The 22,711-nt window shown below is 31.8% G+C and overlaps 2 protein-coding genes across 2 annotated transcripts; one reads left to right on the forward strand and one right to left on the reverse strand.

Annotated features, from left to right (window-relative positions):
- Positions 1-8,573: 8,573 nt before the first annotated feature.
- On the reverse strand, positions 8,574-10,898 carry LOC106453451. The gene is made up of 2 exons (XM_048740387.1): positions 9,239-10,898; positions 8,574-9,160 (listed from the first exon to the last, which is right to left on the reverse strand). Exons 1-2 carry the CDS (start codon positions 10,896-10,898, stop codon positions 8,574-8,576), a joined length of 2,247 nt encoding a protein of 748 aa, XP_048596344.1.
- Positions 10,899-17,623: 6,725 nt separating this feature from the next.
- On the forward strand, positions 17,624-22,198 carry LOC106453648 (disease resistance-like protein DSC1). The gene is made up of 5 exons (XM_048740811.1): positions 17,624-18,222; positions 18,297-19,392; positions 19,493-19,804; positions 20,280-21,335; positions 21,405-22,198. Exons 1-5 carry the CDS (start codon positions 17,795-17,797, stop codon positions 22,071-22,073), a joined length of 3,561 nt encoding a protein of 1,186 aa, XP_048596768.1. The 5' UTR covers positions 17,624-17,794; the 3' UTR covers positions 22,074-22,198.
- The last annotated feature ends 513 nt before the right edge of the window (positions 22,199-22,711 follow it).

The raw sequence follows: 22,711 nt of genomic DNA on the forward strand, positions 1-22,711 counted from the left end.
GGAGTTAATCCATGCTGCGCGAGACTATTTTATTTTCTTGAATGTTGTATTCTTTACAACAATAAATTCCAACTAGATTTTAATCCGCACACCCGTGCGGATAACATTTTATTTATAAATATAAAATTTTATATTATTTTTTATATAATAATTTTTGATAATATATTCCTGTCATTTTAAAAATAACTAAATAGATGATATATAGTTCTAAATATTAAAAATTAAACATATGTTAACAATTTTATTTTTTTGTAAAAATTATTACATAATTTATAAATATTAATCATTTTAAAAGGTGAATGATATTTTAGTCACTTTAAACGGTGAATGATATTTTTTTTATTTATCTTAATGAAAATAGTTTTTTCAAAATATATTTGTTTACCAATTCAAAATAATTTTAATATGTTTGCACAAAAAAATAATTCTAATATGTAATTCAATAATTACTTCTATTTTAATATAATGTATAATATACTTCTAAAATTTATAAAATTAGCAAATAATTTCATTATTTTATTTATAATAAAAATGTAATTAAAATTAATTTATAAAAACATTATACTACTAATTGCAAAATTAATCAGTGCATTAATTAAAATAATATTTAAAATTTAAAAAAGATTTTGTTAAATTTTTTCTCAACAGATTTTGTTATTCCAAACTAAAATTTAAATTTATAGTTAAAATTGATTTGTTATTAATATCCTTATAATTATTTAGAAATGTTATATATTAAATAAACTAATGTAAACAATAAAAATATTATTTGAATATGTGGACCTAGACTTCTAATATGACTATTTTGTAGTAGATAAAAATGGTACTTCTCTTTTAATAGAGAAGATAAATTCTGAATTAAATGTTTGGGTGAATACATATTTCCTTACGAAAAATTAGAAAATTATACATTTTTTAAATAGATGTTTGATATAGTTTTTTCTTTCTTATACTGTATATTTACTTATTATTTTATTTTTTATATTATATGACAATTCTCTCAAATAGATCTTTTAAATTTTCATCATAAATAGCATTCAATAAGGAAAATGATCAAAATATCCCTTTTTATTTTGAAAATTTTAATTTTTAATTTTAATTTTTAAAAATTTGAAACCATATCATCAAAACCCCACCCCTTAACTCTAAACTATAAGTCTATGTTAGTTAACCATAAGGTATAAATGTATTTTTACTTTTTAATAAGACTTATTTTGGTCATTTTTCTCATTTATAGCTATTTTGTAACAAAAAATTAAAAAAAAAAGCTATCCTAGGAAATTTTTCAATATTGTATATTTATTTATTCTCATTTTCTTGCTTTTATATCAAATGATAATATTAAGATCGATGTTTAATGTAATAATTATATTTCTTATATTGTATATTTACTTATTATTTATTTAAATAAACATTTTCCATTTAACTATATATTTTTCAGATAAATATTTAATTTTGTTTTTCTATTTTTTATATTATATATTTACTCACTGTTTATCTTTTCTTATTTTTATATTTACTTATTCTAAATTTCTTACTTTTATATCAATGATAATATTACGATATATATTTAATGTAATATTTTTATTTCTTATATATTATATTTACTTATTATTTATTCTTTCTTATATTTCATATTTACTTATTATAATATTTAACAATTATATTTACTTATTGTATTTTTAAATAATAAAAATGTAAAACAATATATTTTTCAAATAGATGTATAATGTAATTTTTGCATTTCTTAATTGTATTTTACCTATTTTTTATTTTTCTTATATTGTATATTGTATATTTACTTATTCTATTTTTCAACTTTTACATCAAATGGTAATATTATTTATAAATTTTTAATGTAATATTGATATTTCTTATATTGTATATTTACTTATAATTTATTTTACTGTATGTTTCTCAGATTTGTTTTTATTTTCCTTATATATTATATTTACCTCTTCATGCGGAATTGGAGGCTCTAATTTGGGCAATGGAGTGTATGAAGAACTTACGACAGTATCAGGTCACGTTTGCAACAGATTGTTCTCAATTGGTGAAGATGGTTTCGGAACCAGAAAAATGGCAAGCATTTGAAAGCTACGTGGATGACATTAAGTTTTTGAGAAGAAGCTTTACCAACTCAGAGATTGTTCATGTTCCAAGGACGGAAAACATAAAGGCGGATCGCTGGACACGTAATGCTCGGACACAACCGTCTTTAGTCGTACACATGGATGCGGAGTTACCACATTGGTTTACAGAGTCATATGAGTCTGTAAATTTGTCTTGCTGTCAAAAAAAAAAATTATATTTACTTATTCTAATATTACGATAGATGTTTAATATAAGATTTTTATTTATTATATTGTATATTTACTTATTATTTATTTTACTATACATTTTTGAGAAAGATGTTTAATTTAGTTTTTCATTTATTAATTGTATTAGACCTATTGTTTATTTTTTTTATTGTATATTTACTTATTCTAATTTCTTTCATTTATATCAAATGATAATATTATAATATATGTTTCATGTAAAATTTATATTTCTTATATTGTATGCTTATTTTTCTTATATTGTACACTTACTTATAAAAATATTTGGAAATAATAAAAATGTAAAACTCTACATTTTTCAAATAGATGTTTAATGTAGTTGTTCCATTTCTAATATTGTATATTTACTTATCTACCTATTTTTCTTTTATATCAAATTGTAATATTACGGTACATGTTTAATGTAACATTTTTATTTCTTATATTTTATATTTACTTATTATTTATTTTATTATAGATTTTATAGATAGATGTCTAATGTATTTTTTGTATTTCTTATATTATATATTTACTATATTATTCATTTTTCTTATATTTTATATTTAATTATTCTAATATTATAATATACTTGTAATCTAATATTCTTAAGTTGGATATTTAGTTATTATTTATTTAACTATACATTTTTCAGATATATGTTTACTTTAGTTTTTCTATTTTTTATATTGTATATTTACTTATTGTTTATCGTTCTTATTTTGTATATTTATTTATTCTAAATTTTTTGCTTTTATATAAATGTTAATATTATGATATATATTTAATGTAATGTTTTTATTTCTTATATACTATATTTACTTAATATTTATTTTTTCTTATATTACGATAATTGTATAATATAATATTTATATTTTGTATGTTGTGTATTTAGTTGTTAGTTATTTAACTATACTTTTTTCAGATAGATGTTTAATTAGGTTTCTTAATTGTATATTTACTTATTCTAATTTTCTTGCTTTTATATCAAATGATAAATTATGAAAGATGTTTAATGTAATATTTCTATTTCTTATATTATATATTTACTTTTTATTTATTTTTCCTTATATTGTGTAATTACTTATTATTTTGTTTTTCTTTATATGTATATATTTTTTGTTTTATTAATGTCACGAGTCATCTTTTAGAAGAAGTTTTTTTTTTGGTCATGTGCACGCTACCTCAAAAGCTCCATTTTATTAGTATAGATTCGTATATTTTATATTTAGTTATTCTAATATTATAATAGATGTTTAATCTAATATTTTTATGTTGTATATTTACTTATTATTTATTTAACTATACATTTTTCAGATATATGGTTAATTTAGTTTTTCAATTTTTTATACTGTATATTTAATTACTGTTTATCTTTTTATTTTGTTTATTTTTTATTCGAAATTTCTTGCTTTTATATCAATGATAATACTACAATATATATTTTTTTGACAGGAAAAAACATTCACAGACTCATATAGACTCTGTAAACCAAGGTGGTAACTCTGAATCCATGTGTACAACGAAAGACGGTTGTTGCCGAGCACTACGTGCCAAACTATCCGCCCTTGTGTTCTCCGCCCTAGGTACATGAACAATATCTGAGTTGACGAAACTTCTTCTCAAAAGCTTAATATCTTCCAGGTAGCTTTCAAATGCTGGCCATTCTTCTGGTTCTGAAACCATCTTCACCAATTGAGAACAATCCGTTGCAAACGTAACCTAAAACTGTCTTAAATTTCTCATGCATTCCATTGCCCAAATTAATGTCTCCATCTCCGAATGAAGCGATGAAATACATGTCCTTACATTCTTTTCCCCTAGTAAACCATCATACCCTGGTAATGTACATAGCCAACCTTTCCCTGAAAATAGATCCTTATCTTTCCATGAACCATCTGTGAAGCACCATCTTCATGTGGTTCCTAAGTTAGGCATGACATGTACTTCATGTGCACACTCGTTGTTACTAACCTGTGTCTCCGCCCAAAGTGTTGATTCTACTTCTGCTAGTCGAAGTGTTTCCCTGGGATCAATATCAAGATTACTAAATACTTTATTGTTCGGACCATTCCAAATATACCATAATATCCATGCAAACTGATGATCCTTGTATAATATATTATATTTAATGTAATATTTTTATTTCTTATATACTATGGGGGGCTTATTGTATTAGGGATTTCAAAGAATTTTGGAATTTTGTCAAATCCTCCCTTATTGAATAAGGTATTTACAAAAATTTATACAAATCCAAGGTTATTGGATATAGCATTTGTAAAACTACTATCAAATCTCTCCTTATTGGAAAATATGGATTTCATTAGTGAGATTCATAAAAAATTATTTTGGATTATTAGAAAGTATCATTTACCCTTTAAATCCATTAAGAAAGAATACCATCTAAAGAGATGGAATTTGAAAAAAAAAATTACGAGAAAAAGATGATTAACGTGTGTCACTTCTCGACCCTCCTTTGCCTCCTTTCTTCCCCATATGGCCATTAGGGACTTCTCTCTGTTGATTTTAGGCCAAGATTATTCGAACTCTCTTTTTCTTATTTTAATCTGCTATCCTTCCATGGAAGAAGCAGCTTGAGTTTTTTTTTTTTGTCTGAGCATGACTATGGGTGGCTTGATTTCAAACAGGAACTTGGGTTCCTTGATCGGATAGCTATTATCATCAGCGTCAAGCTCCTCCCTCATCTTCTCTGATCGCCAACTGTTAATGACTAAGAGTTATCCTCTTCACTTTCAGATCTTTGCTTGCGTTCCCAATGTTCGAACTAGAATGCGTATTGCTAACTTGAATTTATCATTAAATTGCTTGGTTTCAGGACTAGACTTCAGCTGAAGATCCAGAACATCTGGCGTGTTTTCAGTCTCACCAAAAGAGATGATGGAGATGCAAGAGCCAAAAACTGAAGGAAAAAGAGAGATTATTCTACAAACCAAAAGAAGATATTTTTTGGGACTGCTTGTTGCTTATATTTGGAGGACTTACCAACTGATGAACAACACATAATCATAGGGATCAACTTGGTATGTTAGTTAAAAGATCTAAGGACTGTTGATAAACTCATAATCATAGGGATCATCAACTCATAATAGTTGTAACGTGTTTGAGATTTTCTTTCTAGAAAAATATATTTCCAGCTTATCTATTATATGTTAGTTTTGATATTGATAATCATTTGAAATATACAGATATGATATTCGTTGCTTTGATAAGGAGGATTTTAGATTATCTTTTAATTAGTTAAATCCAACCAAATTCCCTTTCTAAATCTCAATATAAATCCTTGAATTCAACAAAACCCTCTGAATTCCATCAAAACTTAAAATCTCCAAAACCTTCTCAAACACCAAATACAATAAGCCCCCCTATATTTACTTAATATTTTTTTATATATTTTATATTTATTTATTCAAATATTACGATAATTGTATAATATAATATTTCTATTTTTTATATTGTGTACTTAGTTATTTTTTATTTTACTATACATTTTTCAGATAGATTTTTAATTTAGTTTTTTTTCATTTCTTAATTGTATCAAATGATAAATTATGATTGATGTTTAATGTAATTATGATAGATGTTTAATGTAATTTTTATATTTTCTATATTATATATTTACTTTTTTATTTATTTTTCCTTATATTGTATATTTACTTATTATTGTTTAGTGTAATATTTTTATTTATTATAATGTATATTTATTTATTATTTTATTTTTTTATATGTATATTTATTTTTATTTTTTATTAATGACACTTGTCATCTTTCAGAAGAAGTTTTTTTTTGCTGATGTGGACGCTCTATGGAGCCTCAAAAACTCCCTTTTATTAGTCTAGATAGATACATTTTCGAGATAGATGTTTAATTTAGTTTTTTATTTTTTTATTATATATTTACTTATTCTAATTTTCTTGCTTTTAGATCAGATGATAAATTATGATGAATGTTTAATGTAATATTTCTATTTCTTATATTGTATATTTACTTTCTATTTATTTTCCTTATATTGTATATTATTGTTTAATGTAATATTTCTATTTCTTATATTGTATATTTACCTATTATTTATTTTTTTATATGTATATTTATTTTTTATTTTTTGTTAATGTCATGTGTCATCATTTAGAAGAAGTTTTTTCCACTGATGTGGACGCCCTATGGAGCCTCAAAAGCTTTCTTTTATTAGTATAGATAGATACATTTTTCAGATAGATGTTTAATTTAGTTTTTTCATTTTTTTAATTATATATTTACTTATTCTAATTTTCTTGTTTTTATATTAGATGGTAAATTATGATAGATGTTTAATGTAATATTTATATTTCTTATATTGTATATTTACTTTTCATTTATTTTCCTTATATTGTATATTTACTTATTATTGTTTAATGTAATATTTCTATTTCTTATATTATATATTTACTTCTTATTTATTTTTTTATATGTATATTTATTTTTTATTTTTTGTTAATACCACGTGTCATCATTTAGAAGAAGTGTTTTCTGCTGATGTGGATGCCCTATGGAGCCTCAAAAACTCCATTTTATTAGTATATAGTATAGATAGATACTTTTTCACATAGATGTTTAATTTTTTTTTTTCATTTTTTAATTATATATTTACTTATTCTAATTTTTTTGCTTTTATATCAGATGAAAAATTATGATAGATGTTTAATGTAATATTTATATTTCTTATATTTTATATTTACATTTTATTTATTTTTCTTATATTGTATATTTACTTATTATTGTTTAATGTAATATTTCTATTTCTTGTATTGTATATTTACTTATTATTTTCTTATATGTATATTTATTTTTTATTTTATGTTAATGACACGTGTCATCATTTAGAAGAAGTTTTTTCTGGTGATGTGAACGCTCTATGGAGCCTCAAAAGCTCCTTTTTATTGGTATAGATTCGATCATATATATTTATTTTTATAATATTTTGTGAATTTTAGATTACTATTTAAAATAGTTAATAAATATTTTCTTTATGTGCTAAAGAATAACATTAAGTTAATGACAATTCTTTCAAATATCATCTTTTTAAGCTTTTGTCACAAAAATAGTTTTTAATTAAAAAAATGACTAAAACAGCCCTATTTTATTTTGAAATTTTTCAATATTTATTTCTATTTTTTATAACTTGAAACTCTATCCCCAAAACTACACTCCTTAACTCTAAACCCTAAGTCTATATTAGTTAACTCTAGAATAAAAAATACATTTTTACTCTTTAATAAAACTTATTTTGCTTATTTTCTTTATTGAGAGCTATTTTTATGACGAAAACTTAAAATTGATTATCTTAGAAAATTTCTCTTAAGTTAATACTAACTAGAGCTGGACCCAGCCGGGCGGGTGTTTTTTTTGGTTACTTAATGTAACTAAATATTTTTTTACACCATTATATAATCTATAAAAATTATAATAAAATGGTGACAAAAATACATCACATAATACATATATTGATGTTACATAATTCCACTAATAGTAAAAATAAATGATTTATATAACTGTAAATGTTAATATCACGCGAATATTTATTTTCATTTAACCAATATCATTTTTATTTATCCGATATCGAGTTGGCTAGTGGTGAAGAAAATGCTAGTAACCTTTCATTGGTTGGGTTTGATAGGCGTTAGAAAAAATTATTAACAACATTTGGGTTCCCAGTATAAAAGAGAAACCAAATTTTCATTTTTTAGGAATATACTTTTGTCTTCTATAAATAATATAATATTTATTTATTTATTCACGTATTATGTATTTTTTATTATGACATTACACATAATAATTAAAATATATTTTTTAGTTTATGTGTGTGTTTTCCATAAACTAACATATATATGCGAAAATAATATTTGAGATATGTTTTGATTGGTTTTTGGTCATAAATGATAACTATATTAAATTTTCAACCCGTTATATAAGTAGTCTTAATGTTTAGTTTCTCAACCTGATATATAAATATTCGTATGCATTTTTAGTAAAATATTTATATTATACTTATTAAAATGAGTAATTTTTTAGAATGAGTAATTGCATTTCTTGTATTTATATTATTATCAAATTAATTTTATTTTAACTTATTGAATTTAACATTTTATTATATATAGGATTTTTATTTTATTTGAACCTTTTTTTTTCTTAGAACATTGTTATATTGTCTAAATGTTTTTCTTTTTTGAGCAAACTACGATTCATTCAATTAAGAAAACAGAGTCACCCTTCGACTAGGGGGGTAGAGTTTACAGATGCCAGGGCTGCCTTAGCCACTTTATCAGCAGCCACATTACATAAGCGAGGAATGAAGTGAAAGGAAATATCCTCAAAAGATAAGCTAAAATGATAGATGTCAAACAAGATGCCAAACAGTTCCGGGCGTGATTCCTTAGCTCTAATCATGTTGATAAGAACCTGGGAATCCGAAAGAACTATCAGCGATCGGACGTTAGACGAGGAGGCGGTCATCACCGCCAAACGAACAGCAAGAGCTTCTCCCATGAGAGCTGATGAAACAAAAGAACGAGAAACCTTAAGGGGCTGGATCCTAGTGTCTTCCAGTCCCGAAAACAGACCCCCTATGCCACAGTTACCAGTACGAAGATCCCAAGCTGCATCCACATGGCACAGAACTTGGCCAGGAGATGGTTGGGGAATGATCGGAGGAGAACCTTGTCGATTGGTAGCGTGGTTATGTTCTTCAGTGAGCAGTTGAGCAGCAGCCCATTCCTTCGCATCAATAACGCTTTTGTTCACAACTTCCCACTCCGTGAAGGTTTTGTTTTCAAAGCACAACTTATTTCGAGCTTTCCAAAGGTTTCATAAGAGCCAGGGCCAGACAGGGGTATCACACCCCACCGGAGGCAGATTGGTGTACTTCTTACCATTTGCAAATAAACTCGCCATGGAGCTATTTGAACCATCCGGAATTTCATAAACTGGTAATAGGCTCCATGATTGAGAAGCAAAGGGGCAGAGAAGGAAGACGTGGAGATCATCTTCAACTCCTCCACATTTCGCGCAAGGAAACGGAGCCATACCTCTGGTCGCTAGATTGGAACTAACTGGGATTGCTTTTCTTTTGACTTTCCATAGAAAATCCTTGATCTTGGGTGAAGTATTCAGGTTCCATATGTTCTTTAGCCAATCAAAAGTCTGCTCATTTGTGTGAGGAGGGATCAAGCCAACACGTTCCACTCCATATCCCGTTTTCACAGTGTACTCTCCTGATTTCTCAGCTAGCCTGGCGAGGGAGTCGCGAGCAGGGGCAGAGCTTGTGATAATCCTATTAATAATGCCTTCATACTGAGGAAGATAGTTCCTGATCTTTTGGATGTCCCAGGCGTTAGTGAGAGGGCATAGAAGCTCACTAACTGTCATCGATACTGCATTCTCAGTTGGTGGACCCATAGGGGCTGTAGGAAAGGAGGAGGAGAGCCAAGGATCCCCCCACACCTTGATGTTTTCTCCATTCCCAACCACCCAACCGAGTCCTTTTCTTAGAACCTCCCGACCTGCCAAGATACTTCTCCATCCGTGGGAGGCTGATGATGGGCTTTCACACTCCATGAAAGAGGAAGCTTTAGCATATTTTCCGAGCAGCACTTGTTCCAGCAACGAGTCTGGAAACTGTATAAGGCGCCAGCCAATTTTAGCGAGCATGGCATCATTAAAAGTCTCAATGTCTTTGAAACCTAAGCCACCAGCATATTTGGGCAGTGTGAGAGTAGACCATGCAACCCAACACATCTTTTTCTTTTCCGGGTTTGCATCCCACCAAAATCGAGTAAGGAGGGATTGTATTTGTTTGCATAGAGAGATAGGCAACTTGAAACATGACATCGTATAGCACGGTATTGCAGCAAGGACAGATTTGAGGAGGACTTGTTTACCGGCGCCTGATAAGAACCGAGATGTCCAGCTATGCGCCTTCTGTCTGATGCGATCAAGAATTGCCGCAAATATGTCTCTCTTCTTGCGGCCAAAGTTTTCGGGGAGGCCCAAATATTTGCCAATCCCTCCCTCTGCCGGGATAGACAGCTCAGTCTTCACTCGAGCTTTAACCTCACCAGGGGTCTTAGCCGAGAAAGTGATAGACGACTTCAGCAGGTTGATCCGTTGTCCAGATACCTTTTCATAACTCTCTAAGATCGTCTTCAGAGTAGTGACACAGGCGGGTGTTGATTTGCAAAAAAACATTGTATCGTCCGCGAACAATAGATGATTAATCGGAGGACAGTTCCGTGCTACCTTCACCCCCGCCATAGTACCGTTTAGTTGCGCCTTAGTACACATCGCTGAGAGGACTTCTGTACACATGATGAACAAGTATGGTGAGAGCGGATCACCTTGCCGTATTCCACGCGATGGAGTAACATGACCGGAAGGTGAACCATTGAGCAGAAAAGAGTACGATACTGATTCAACACACGCCAAGATCCAAGAGACCCATATCGGGTCAAAACCAAGCTGGGCCAGGACTGCTCTAATAAAACCCCACTCTATGCGATCATAAGCCTTGCTCATATCGGTTTTCACCGCCATGGAGCAATACTTTTTCGCCTCTGAAGTTCGGAGATAATGTAAGGTTTCATGCGTAATGAGGACGTTGTCCGAGATAGCTCGTCCCGCTACAAAAGCCGATTGCGTCTTGGAGATAAGATCTGGCAGCAGAGGCTTGAGGCGTCGAGTAAGGATTTTGGCAATGATCTTGTAATGAGTGTTACAGAGAGCTATCGGTCGATAGTCCGCAACCTTTCGCGGTCCCGAACAATGATCTTGTAATGAGTCTAAATGTTTTTCTTTACGTACAAAACTTGAAGAATATTCTTTTGAAACTTTCCCTATTACAATTTTCTCATAAGAAAAATCTTAGGTGTTTTTAATTTTTTTAGTACTAATATTTAAATGTACATGTTATTACCAAATCTAATATTTCAAATCCTTATTAAAGAAAAATAATTTAAGGTAAAATTCAATTGAACATATGTAATATCATACATAATTTAAATGTACATGTTATTAATTGTACTTCTATTTATCATGAATTTGTCTTAGGGTTATTTCTTATTTGTACTTCTATTTTAATAAAGTAGATAATTTTTATAGAATAAAATAAGAGAAATTGGTAATCTAAAATATTACTAAATAACTACATACTAGCATACATATTTGATAAATATGAAACAATAAATTTTTGACTCAAAATAAATATAAAATTACTAAAATCAACATTTTAATTACAAAATTCATATCAATAAAATAAATTGTGTATAATTTAATTATATTATATAATTTAAGTAATTTAATTAATCAGTTTAAATCTCAAATCATATCAGTAAGTTATTTGGATATGTTCGGTATTAATAAATCCAAACTATTTTTTCTATTCTGATTCAGTTCAGTTTTATTGGGTTGAACGCTCCTTGACTGTATCGGAGGATGTTAATCTCAGATACCCTAATGACTTCTTATAAATTGATATATACCACGTTGTTTTCATTTTATCAATCAAAAGGTGGAGTAAGAGACTTATAAAGGGTTTTAATGAATTTGCATTATTACAGATTCAACAATGCTTCAATGAATTATCCAGGTATCCAGATCCAAAATATATATCTGAGCTTCAAAATCATTGATTATTTATGCATCAAAGGTATCATACAATGGTAGCAACCTTAAACGAATTATTTATGCATCAACGGTCTTTAGCAGGTGGTTAATAGTTAGTTTGGCACTCGGGCTTCTTACTAGTTCGAAGGTTGCTTCTTTCAGAGGAAGTGTTTCCCCCTGCTCTGTGTGTGCGGTGGGTTAAATGGGTGTATACGGTCCCGAGATTGGAGGGTTGGTAAAAGCAATCTCCAGTTCTCCGTCTTGAACGACGACACCGCTTGTCAGTGGACTCCTCTTCGTGCTGTCGGTGAGGCGATTTTGATTGAGATGGTTGGTCTGTGATGTGTTTCCTGGTGAAGATATTGATGTTTGAGGTTGTAGGTTTTACTCGTTGCTTCAAGGTTTGAGCCGCCTTTCTCTCCGGGTGCTCGCGGCAACTGGGCTCTCAGTCCGCTCATACCTTTCCCTTGGGCCATCGACGATACCCTTACTCCAATCTGCCTCTAGGACTAGGGCTGTTCAATATGGTAAAACCGAACCGTACCGAACCAAACCGAACCGAAATAGACAATATGGTTTGGTTTTGGTATATACCATATAAACCGAATGCATATAATTTTATAAAAACCGTAGGATTTGGATATTGTTTGGTATATAACCGATTAAACCGAATAAACCGAACAAAACCGATTAAAAGTAGAAACATGTAAATATGTATCTATTTTATAACAATACATGAAAATATATTTGTTACATAAGTTAAATTTGTGTTAATAACTATTACCATAATTTTATAGTAATAAAAAACCTTAATTTGTAAAACATTTGAACTATAACTAAATAACAATACATCGCAATTCAAACATCTTATTTTCTAAGTCTTTTTTTGATCTTTTTGCTTTTTTTAGTCTTCACTAAATTAATATGAAAATTATAAATTTGATGGACAATAATTAATGGAAAACTTTCAATTGAAAAAGCATGACTTTAATGAACATTAAATATGAAAGAGTGGAAAAACTTTTCTTTCATGTTTTTGTTTTGTTTCATATTTTTATTTTCAAAATTTCAAGCTTTGATTTTAGTTATAGATTTGATTATTTTATTTGATGGTAGAAGCATTTTTAATTTTTTGTTCATTTATTTGAACATGTAATATATTTTTAATAAATAACGGTGTTGACAATATGACTCTAAAATTCATATAATATGATCTCAAACAAAATAATTATGTTTTTTGGTATAAAACCGAATAAACCGAAAACCGACGGTATATAAACCGAACCGAACCGAAGTAAATATGGATTTAGAATGGTAGTTATATTTTACTAACCGAAATACCGAAAACCGAAAAAAACCGAACCGAAACCGAACCGATATCCGGATTGAACACCCCTATCTAGGACCATAGTCTGTCGTAATAGAGTTTGCTTGTCTCTAGATGCTTTGTTTAGTTTTATTTATGCATTCTGCTTCTTGTTTTTTCTATGTGCTTCTGTAAAAAATTTAAAACTTGGTATAATAATTTAACATTTTACCAAAAAAAAAAAACCTTAAACGAATTGAAATATTTAAAATTAGGTATCTGGTCTGCACTTGCGGGCTTAATAATTTTACAAAAATGTGAATAGATATTTTATCATTTCAAAAACCATTAAAACAAATTATTTTCATGCTTTTGAAATATTTAATAATTAATTAAATATTAATTTTTTATACATGATAAATATATTTTAGTAAAATATATGTAATTACATAAAATAAACTTGAAAGCATTCATATATACATAAAACTAAACATAGATTTATATTTAGTTCAAAAATATTATGATGTAAAATATTTTTGGGCAACTATATACATAGATTTATATAATCTAATTATTTATTAAGAATAATAAAGACTTTAAACATTCTAATTTTTAACGTGAGCGCGAATAAAACACTTCACAAATAATGATATAAATATTTTTGATTTCTTTGTCTAATTTTTCAGAAATTATCATTGAGTGATTTTGATTGTCCTAAGGAATACTTAAAAGATAGATGGTTCATCTATCTTATGTGATATATATTATAAAATAGAGTCGGTTTAATATTACTAAGCCAAATATAATAATATATATATATAACGCAGCAGCGCGCTAGCCGCATAGAAGCTCCCGGACACAGCTCCATAGACACATCTCAAAACCAAGGTTTCCGGTGCCGGCATAGCTCTCCCTCGCCGGCATCGGGACTCCTCTTCATCGGCTCTCCTCTCCTTCTTCGTCTACAAATTCTCGTTATACCTCTGCATCTGTTTCATACCGTGTCCTCTGTTTTTTCCGTCCGCAAGAAACCATAGCAGCTCCATCGACGAACACAAGTGAATCGAGCTCTAGAACCAAACCTAGCGACATATCTCTCCATCTGGTTGCTCCTTTCAACGGTTCATCACTGCAGGATCTCTTATCCCACCGCCGCTCAGTGCCTCTTGGACTGCAAATCCGCCGCGTCTCTCGTCGTCACCGTCGTCACTGCCGCCACATCTGCTCTTCCAACCGTCGTTCCCCCTCCTGTTACACTCCTCGTTACTGCTCATCCTCTCGAGACGTGTGGCTTTTTTGGATCTGTGTGTGGCTTCACTGGAGTTAGCCTCGATTCTCTTGTTGAGCATCCGACGTTGCCTAAGAGTACTCCTATGTTTCGCATTTCTTCCTCGCCGGATCTAGTCACCATCTACAGCCATCGCCACTCTCCAACCCTCACTAGCTGCATCACCGGTCTTTTTGCCACCGCTTATACACCCGACATCGAGGCAGCCCCATCTCGCCAAGGATTCTATGGAGCTAAGCTACATCGATTAAATCTCTTACTCCTAGTGACCGCCAGATTTACTGTGCAAGAGTGTGGTTACACCAAATTTACTCGCTACTATTTCACTGCTGCGTCTCCATCACACTACGCCGTCTCAAGCATTGATGGTTCTTCACATAATCGGCTTTGTGGCTCTCCGATCCATTTCCTCCTCACCGGAACTACTGTGCAAGAGTGTGGTTTCGCCAGATCTGTTTGATATCACGTTACCATTGCATCTCCTTCATATTACGCTGTCTCAAGCATCGATGGTTCTTCACAGAATCAACTATACAACCTTCATATTGGAGCTATACTATCTTTAACGGAGGCTCTTGGATGTCTTGCTCAAGCCATACCTCTACTCATCGAGTCTTCATTGGCGCGTTGAGACCCTTGTTCATCAGAGCCAGGATCTCATGTCTGCAGAAGCGTTAACAAAGAGTTACCGACTACTACACATGACTCCGTTGCCGCCCCTTTTTCGAGTCAGGCTCGTGTCTCCGTCGTATCATCTCTACGTGGCCCGATCCTCATCTTTGCAAGCCACCACCATCGCCCCTCAAGCTGCCGTGACGACCTCCATTTTCCGACTGGAGAGGTTTTCCACTTTCTCCGGCGAACTCTTAGAGTCCAGTCCACGACTGCCCCAGGTCCCCGTTCTTTTGAGGATGCTCCCTAACTCCAATGGCCTCCGACTCACCTAGTCTTTTACAAGGAGTGACCATGGAAAGTCAACCAACACCTCTTCCCCCAGCGATCCATGCATTTTCAGAGACATGGTTCAACTGTTCTCAAAGCTCTATGGTTGGATTCTACAAAGTCGATTTTGACGTATGCGCGTTCCTAGGCTCTAGGATTACAAGTGAAGCTTCTCTTTGAGTCTCTTCTCTCCTTAGCCACATCTATCTTTCATCTTGTTTTAGTTATTTTCGTTTATCAGCTTACCGTCGAGAATCACTCCGGTTATAACCGACTTAGCCTATTAGGCTTTTAATTTAACATAAACATTTGTTGTCCAACAAAAAAAAAATATATCTATATAATATTGATATCACTAAAATAAATATAATATAAATTTAACTATGACATTATCCTTAGAGTTTTTTTAATTATTCTCAAGATAATGATAAATTATCAGTTAAATTACTAAAATTATTTATTAAAATTAATAATTAAATTAAAAATATGACTGAACCTATAATTACGGGAAGCATGACAAATCAGCAAATTTACTTTTCAAATTTGCGATATAAACAAAATTACGGGGAACATGATAGATTTGTTAACCTATACATTTAGGTGTTAATTTACAATATAAACAATTAGACTTTATCACAAATATTAAACAGTGTATTGTATAATTAGCAAATATTTTGGGGAAATTGCCAAAAATACTATTTTCAAAGTATCACTTTTCATGTTTACACTAACCACATTTACCTTCATCTTGAAGGGTAAAAGACAGTTATGATCCTTTGATTAGCTTTGACAAAAAAACATATGGTTAACTAATCTCAATTTAAAACATCAACTCTAAACCTTAAATCATCAACTCTAAACCCTAAACCATGAAACATCAACTCTAAACCCTAAACTCCGAAACATCAACTCTAAACCCTAAACCCTGAAACATCACTTTTCATGTTTACACTAACCACATTTACCTTCATCTTGAAGGGTAAAAGACAGTTATAACCATTTGATTAACTTTAACAAAAAAACATATGGTTAACTAATCTAAATTTAAAACATCAACCCTAAAGTATGAAACATCAACTCTAAACCCTAAACCCCGAAACATCAACTCTAAACCCTAAACTTTCAAATCTAAACCCTAAAACATCAACTCTAAACCCTAAACGTAAACCCTAAATCCTATATCTAAACTTAAAACATCAACTCTAAACCCTAAATCATCAACTCTAAACATTAAACTCTGAAACATCAACTCTAAACCCTAAACCCTAAACCTTTAAATCTAAACACTAAAACATCAACTCTAAACCCTAAACCCTATTTTCTGAAATTGAAACCCTAAAACCTTAAACCTTCAAATCTAAACCCTAAAACATCAACTCTAAACCCTACACGTAAACCTTAAACCCTAAAACTCTAAACCCCAACCCTTCAAATCTAAATCCTAAAACATCAACTCTAGGGTTTAGAGTTTAGAATTGATGTTTTAGGGTTTAGAGTTAATTTTTAGGGTTTAGAATTTACTTTTTTGGGTTTAGTGTTGATAGTTTAAGGTTTAATGTTGATTTTTTTTTAAGGTTTAGAGTTGAAGTTTATGGTTTAGGGTTTAGAAGTTATGGTTTAGGGTTTAGATGTTATGTTTTAGGGTTTAGAGTTAACGGTTTAGGGTTTAGGGTTTAAAGTTAATATTTCGAGATTTATGGTTTAGAGTTGATGTTTCAGGATTTATGGTTCGTATTTCAAAAAAAAAGGTTTAGGATTGATGGTTTAGGATTTAGGGTTCGTATTTCAAACAAAATAATATAGGGTTTATGATTGATGGTTTAAGGTTTAGAGTTGAGTTTTAGGGTTTAGGGTTTAAATTTCGAAATAGTATAATTTGAAAAAAAATTAAAATTTTTTTTAATTTTTTTAGATTTTTTATTTAATTAAATATTTATTTATTATATATATAAAAACAAGGATATAAAAATCTTTTGTCAATTAATAGAAAATATATTTTTGAAAATATTCTTTAGTGGTAATAAAGATAAAAATGGTAGTACGAAGGTGGTAAATTTAAAATTTCCGCAATATTTTGTCCCAAGTGTGGACAAACAGCTAGTTAAAAATATAATCAGAAATATGTGATTAAGCTTTCATTTCTCTCAATTCTCGATTCTCATCCTCTTTTTTTTTTACCTAAATCCATCCATTTTCAGACCTTAACAAAGATCAGTCAACACTTGACTCTTGTAGTCTGCTTCCGATCCAAAGCTTATCGTTGTTATTAGCATTATCAAAACGATATCTCCCATGGTGTCTCATCTTTACGATGTCTTTCTCAGTTTCAGAGGCTTTGACACACGTTATAACTTCACCGGCCATCTTGATAACGCGCTCAAGCGGAGAGGAATCGACTCTTTCATCGACGACAAACTCCGTCGAGGAGACGATATCACTGCGCTCTTCGACAAAATCGAGCAATCGAAGATAGCAATCATCGTCTTCTCGAAAAATTACGCGAATTCCGCGTGGTGTCTCCGAGAGCTTGTGAAGATCCTCGAGTGCAGGGAGAGAAACAAGCTGGTGGTGGTGCCTATCTTCTACAAAGTCGACAAGTCGGAGCTGGTGAAGGTCCTTAAAGAGAGTTTTACTGAAGTTACTGAGGATGAGATTGTATCCTGGGAAGCTGCACTGACCACAGCAGTCAACATCTCCGGCTATGTAGTCAATGAGTTCAGGTATGCTCTCTATAAAGGATCTGCATTGATGTCGTGGTTTGTCCTGAATCAAGCTTCATCTTCTTGTTTGATAGCACGCCTGAGGCCAAACTTGTGGATGATATTGCTGTTGACACATTCAATGAGCTAAGTGAATTGGCTCCTTTTGAGAGCGAAGGTCTCGTGGGAGTGGAATCTCGTCTAGAGACTCTTGCAAAGCTTTTAGCTTGCGATGAGTTGGACTCTGTTTATATCCTTGGCATTATTGGAATGGGCGGGATTGGTAAAACTACTCTTGCTGAATGCTTGCATGAACGGATGCGAGTTCAATTCGACGGAAGCTGCTTTCTTACAAACATCCGTGAAAAGTCAAGTAAAAGCGGATTAGAGTCTTTGCTGCAGGAACTCTTCTCTGAATTACTTAATGATAAGCATATTAAAATCGGAGCTCCTGGAAATGCACATGAAAGATTTGAGCGCAGGCTCAAGAGCAAGAGGCTGCTTATTGTGCTTGATGATGTGAACGATGAGAAGCAGATTAGATATCTTATGGGGCACTGCAGATGGTATCAAGGAGGAAGTAGGATTATCATAACTACTAGAGATAGTCAACTAGTCGAGGCAGTCAAGGGTCGAAAGTATGTGCTCCCTAAACTGAATGATAGAGAAGCCTTGAAGCTCTTCAGCTTGAATGCATTTAATGCCTCTTGCCCTTCGAGTGAGTTTGTGAGGTTGGCAAACATGGTTCTGGATTATGCTAAAGGTCACCCTTTGGCTCTTAAGGTGTTAGGGTCTGATCTTTTTGAGGAGAATACTCTGTACTGGGAAGCTAAATTGAGTAGACTGACAAGTAAATCACATGGACAGATCTATGAAGTTCTGGAAACAAGCTATGAGGAGCTTAGCTTTGACCAGAAGAATGTTTTTCTGGATATTGCATGTTTCTTCAGATCAGAGAAGGTGGACTACGTGAAAAGCCTTCTCAACAGTCATGGTGTGGACGTGTCTAGCGTGATAGAGGATCTACTTGACAAATGTTTGATTACTCTTTCTGATAATCGCATCGAGATGCATGACATGTTGCAGACTATGGGCAAAGAGATTAGCCTAAAACCAGAAACCATAGGAATAAGGGACTTTAGGCGACTATGGGACAGTGATTATATTTGTTACCTTCTGACCAAAGGCTTGGTAATGGCAACTATCATTGATTCTATCCTTTACAACTTTGTATTATACTTTAGCCTCTTGCTTTAAATTAACTATGGTTTATCTACCTCTTGGTTGCTAGGGAACTGACATGATAAGAGGAATTTTCCTGGACACATCAAAACAAGGAACAATGCGTCTAAGCGCCAAAGCATTCAAAGGGATGTGCAATCTCAAATACCTGAAAATTTATGATTCGCGTTGCTCACGTGGATGTGAAGTGGATTGTAAACTGCTCCTACGTAAGGGGCTTGATTTCCTTTCTGATGAGCTTACATATCTACACTGGTATGGATGCCCTCTACAGAGTCTCCTTCTGAACTTTGACCCCAAGAACCTTGTAGACCTTAAGCTTCCATATAGTGAGTTAGAAGACATTTGGGACAAAGACAAGGTATATTTCTATGTGTAGTTTTATCACTCATAAGCTAAAATCTTGAATGCTAGGAATGTCATATGAGCTTGAGCTCATGAGCTAACTCGCTTGCTCGGTTTTGCATGAGCATGAGCTATATTTTTCTAGGTTAAATGACTTTAATGATCGAGTTTGATTTAGTTCATGAGTTATAGTATAAATGAGCATTAATGAACATGAGGTAGCTTTAACTTAATCTTTTAGAGTTAAATATATATATTAGAAATATTTTGTTTTACATTTTAACTATGGAAGAGGAATATAAGTAATTTATATATTTTAAAAAGGTATCTAAGACTTTTGTATACACATTATCACATTTAAAACTTATGTAAAACATCTTATATAAACTCATATTAAAGTCGAGCTTATCATGAGCTAAGCTGAGTTGTGCGAGTTAACTCATTTTAACACCCTATTTAATACCGAGTTATAACAAGAACTGTTGTTACAGGATGCTGGAATGCTCAAATGGGTGGATCTCAGTCACTCGTTGAGATTAAGCCGATGTTCAGGTTTGGCTAATGCTCAAAATCTTGAGAGGTTGAATCTAGAAGGATGTACAAGTTTGAAGAAGTTGCCATCATCCATGAAATGTTTGGAGAAGCTTATTTACCTAAATCTCAGGGAGTGCACAAGTCTCAAGAATTTTCCAAAAGGACTCAAAACTCAATCCTTGGAAACTCTTATTCTCAGTGGCTGCTCCAGTTTCAGGAAATTCCCAATGATCTCAGAAAATGTTGAAGTTCTACTTTTAGATGGCACAGCTATCAAGAGTCTTCCTGAATCCATTGAAAGCTTGAGAAAACTTGGTATGCTGAATTTGAAAAACTGCAAAAAGCTGAAGCATCTTTCTTCTGATCTTTATGAGCTGAAATGTCTCCAAGAGCTAACACTCTCAGGATGCTTACAGCTAGAAGTTTTTCCGGAAATCAAGGAAGCCATGGAATCTTTGGAGATTTTACTTCTGGATGATACAGCCATCACTGAGATGCCAAACATGATGCATCTAAGAAATATCAAGACATTTTCTTTGTGTGGAACAAACAGTCAAGTTTCTGTTAGTATATTCTTCTTGCCACCTCCATTGGGCTGCTCTCAGTTAACGGATCTTTACCTCTCACGATGCGGTCTGGACAAACTACCAGATGATATAAGTGGCCTATCCTTGTTGCAGTCTTTATGCTTAAGCGGAAACAACATCGAGAATCTGCCTGAGAGCTTCAACCAGCTTCACAATCTGAAATGGTTTGATCTTAAGTATTGCAAAATGCTCAAGTCTCTACCAACCCTTCCACAGAATCTGCAATATCTGGACGCTCATGAGTGCGAGTCACTTGAAACTCTGGCAAATCCATTGACTCCTTTGACAGTAGGAGAGAGGATACATTCTATGTTCATCTTTACCAACTGTCAGAAGCTGAACCAAGATGCTCAAGAGTGTCTTGTAGGTCATGCTCGGGTCAAGAGTCAGTTGATGGCTAATGCTTCTGTGAAACGTTATTACCGGGTAATCCTCTCCTCTCCTCCTTCCACGTTATTGTAATAAGCAAAATGCTTATTGTTTTTTCTTTCGCAGGGATTTATACCAGAACCTCTGGTTGGAATCTGTTACCCGGCGAATGAAATACCAAGCTGGTTCTGCCACCAAAGACTAGGACATTCACTAGAAATCCCATTGCCTCCTCATTGGTGTGACACTAACTTTGTTGGACTTGCCTTATCTGTAGTTGTCTCATTCAAAGACTATGAAGACCGTGCTAAGCGTTTCTCGGTTAAGTGCTCCGGCAAATTCGATAACCAAGACGGTTCCTTCACAGGATTTGACTTTACTCTGGCCGGCTGGAACGAACCCTGTGGATCGCTTAGCCATGAACCAAGAAAGCTTACTTCTGACCATGTTTTCATGGGATACAACAGTTGTTTCCACGTCAAGAAACTCCATGGAGAGAGTAGCAGCTGCTGTTACACAAAGGCTTCTTTCGAATTCTATGCAACGGATGATGAAAGGAACAAGAAGCTCGAGACTTGTGAGGTGGTCAAATGTGGGATGAGTTTAGTGTATGTTCCTGATGATCATACTTGTATGTTGTTGAAGAAGACGAATCTGGTTCAGTTGTGTACGAATACCGAACCAAGCTGTTCCTACGGTCTTGATGATGTCAGACTCAAGAGAGGACGATGCCAGGTTGGTGGTGGTGATGAAGAAGCAGATTGTAAGAGAACGAAAGAGAAGATTTTGGTGTGATAAAAATTTATAATTCAGATATTTAACATATATTTGTTTATATATTGTAAGCAAGTAACCAAATCTACGTCTTGTATTTGTATTTTTGTATATATCAATTTCAAATCAACAAGTTTCTTTATTAACTGCAAGCAGAAAATAGAAAACCCGAATAGTTTTGATTCAAGTTTATTTTTAGTTGATGTAAATACAACACAATACAAGAGTAGAAAGGTACTTTAATCTGCTTTCAATTAGAATATTTTTATAAAGAGGTTCCAATGAGAGTATTGCATAATGAAAAGTTAAGAAAAATCATAATATTTTATAGAGAAAATGACTTCAATAACACAAAAAGATATAAATATAAGGAGAATTTTTTTTCAAAATAACAATTTTTATTCTAAAAATAATTTTATGACAAAATATAAAATATAAAGAGAAAATTCAATATAACAAAACTCTTATTCTAATTGTATTCTCTAAATTCTAAATCGTAAACAAAAATTGAAACCTAATAAAAATTAATTAATGATATTTTGGAATTTTTTCTTCTTCTATGCTAATTTTAGAACAAATAGATATTTTAGTGATATGCGAGGCCATTTTTCTTTTTTTTTATAAACTGAATTACATTTTAAATACAATTTAAATTATTA

The sequence above is a fragment of the Brassica napus genome, chromosome A9 (assembly GCF_020379485.1).
Source record: "Brassica napus cultivar Da-Ae chromosome A9, Da-Ae, whole genome shotgun sequence".
Classification (NCBI taxonomy): Eukaryota; Viridiplantae; Streptophyta; class Magnoliopsida; order Brassicales; family Brassicaceae; genus Brassica; species Brassica napus.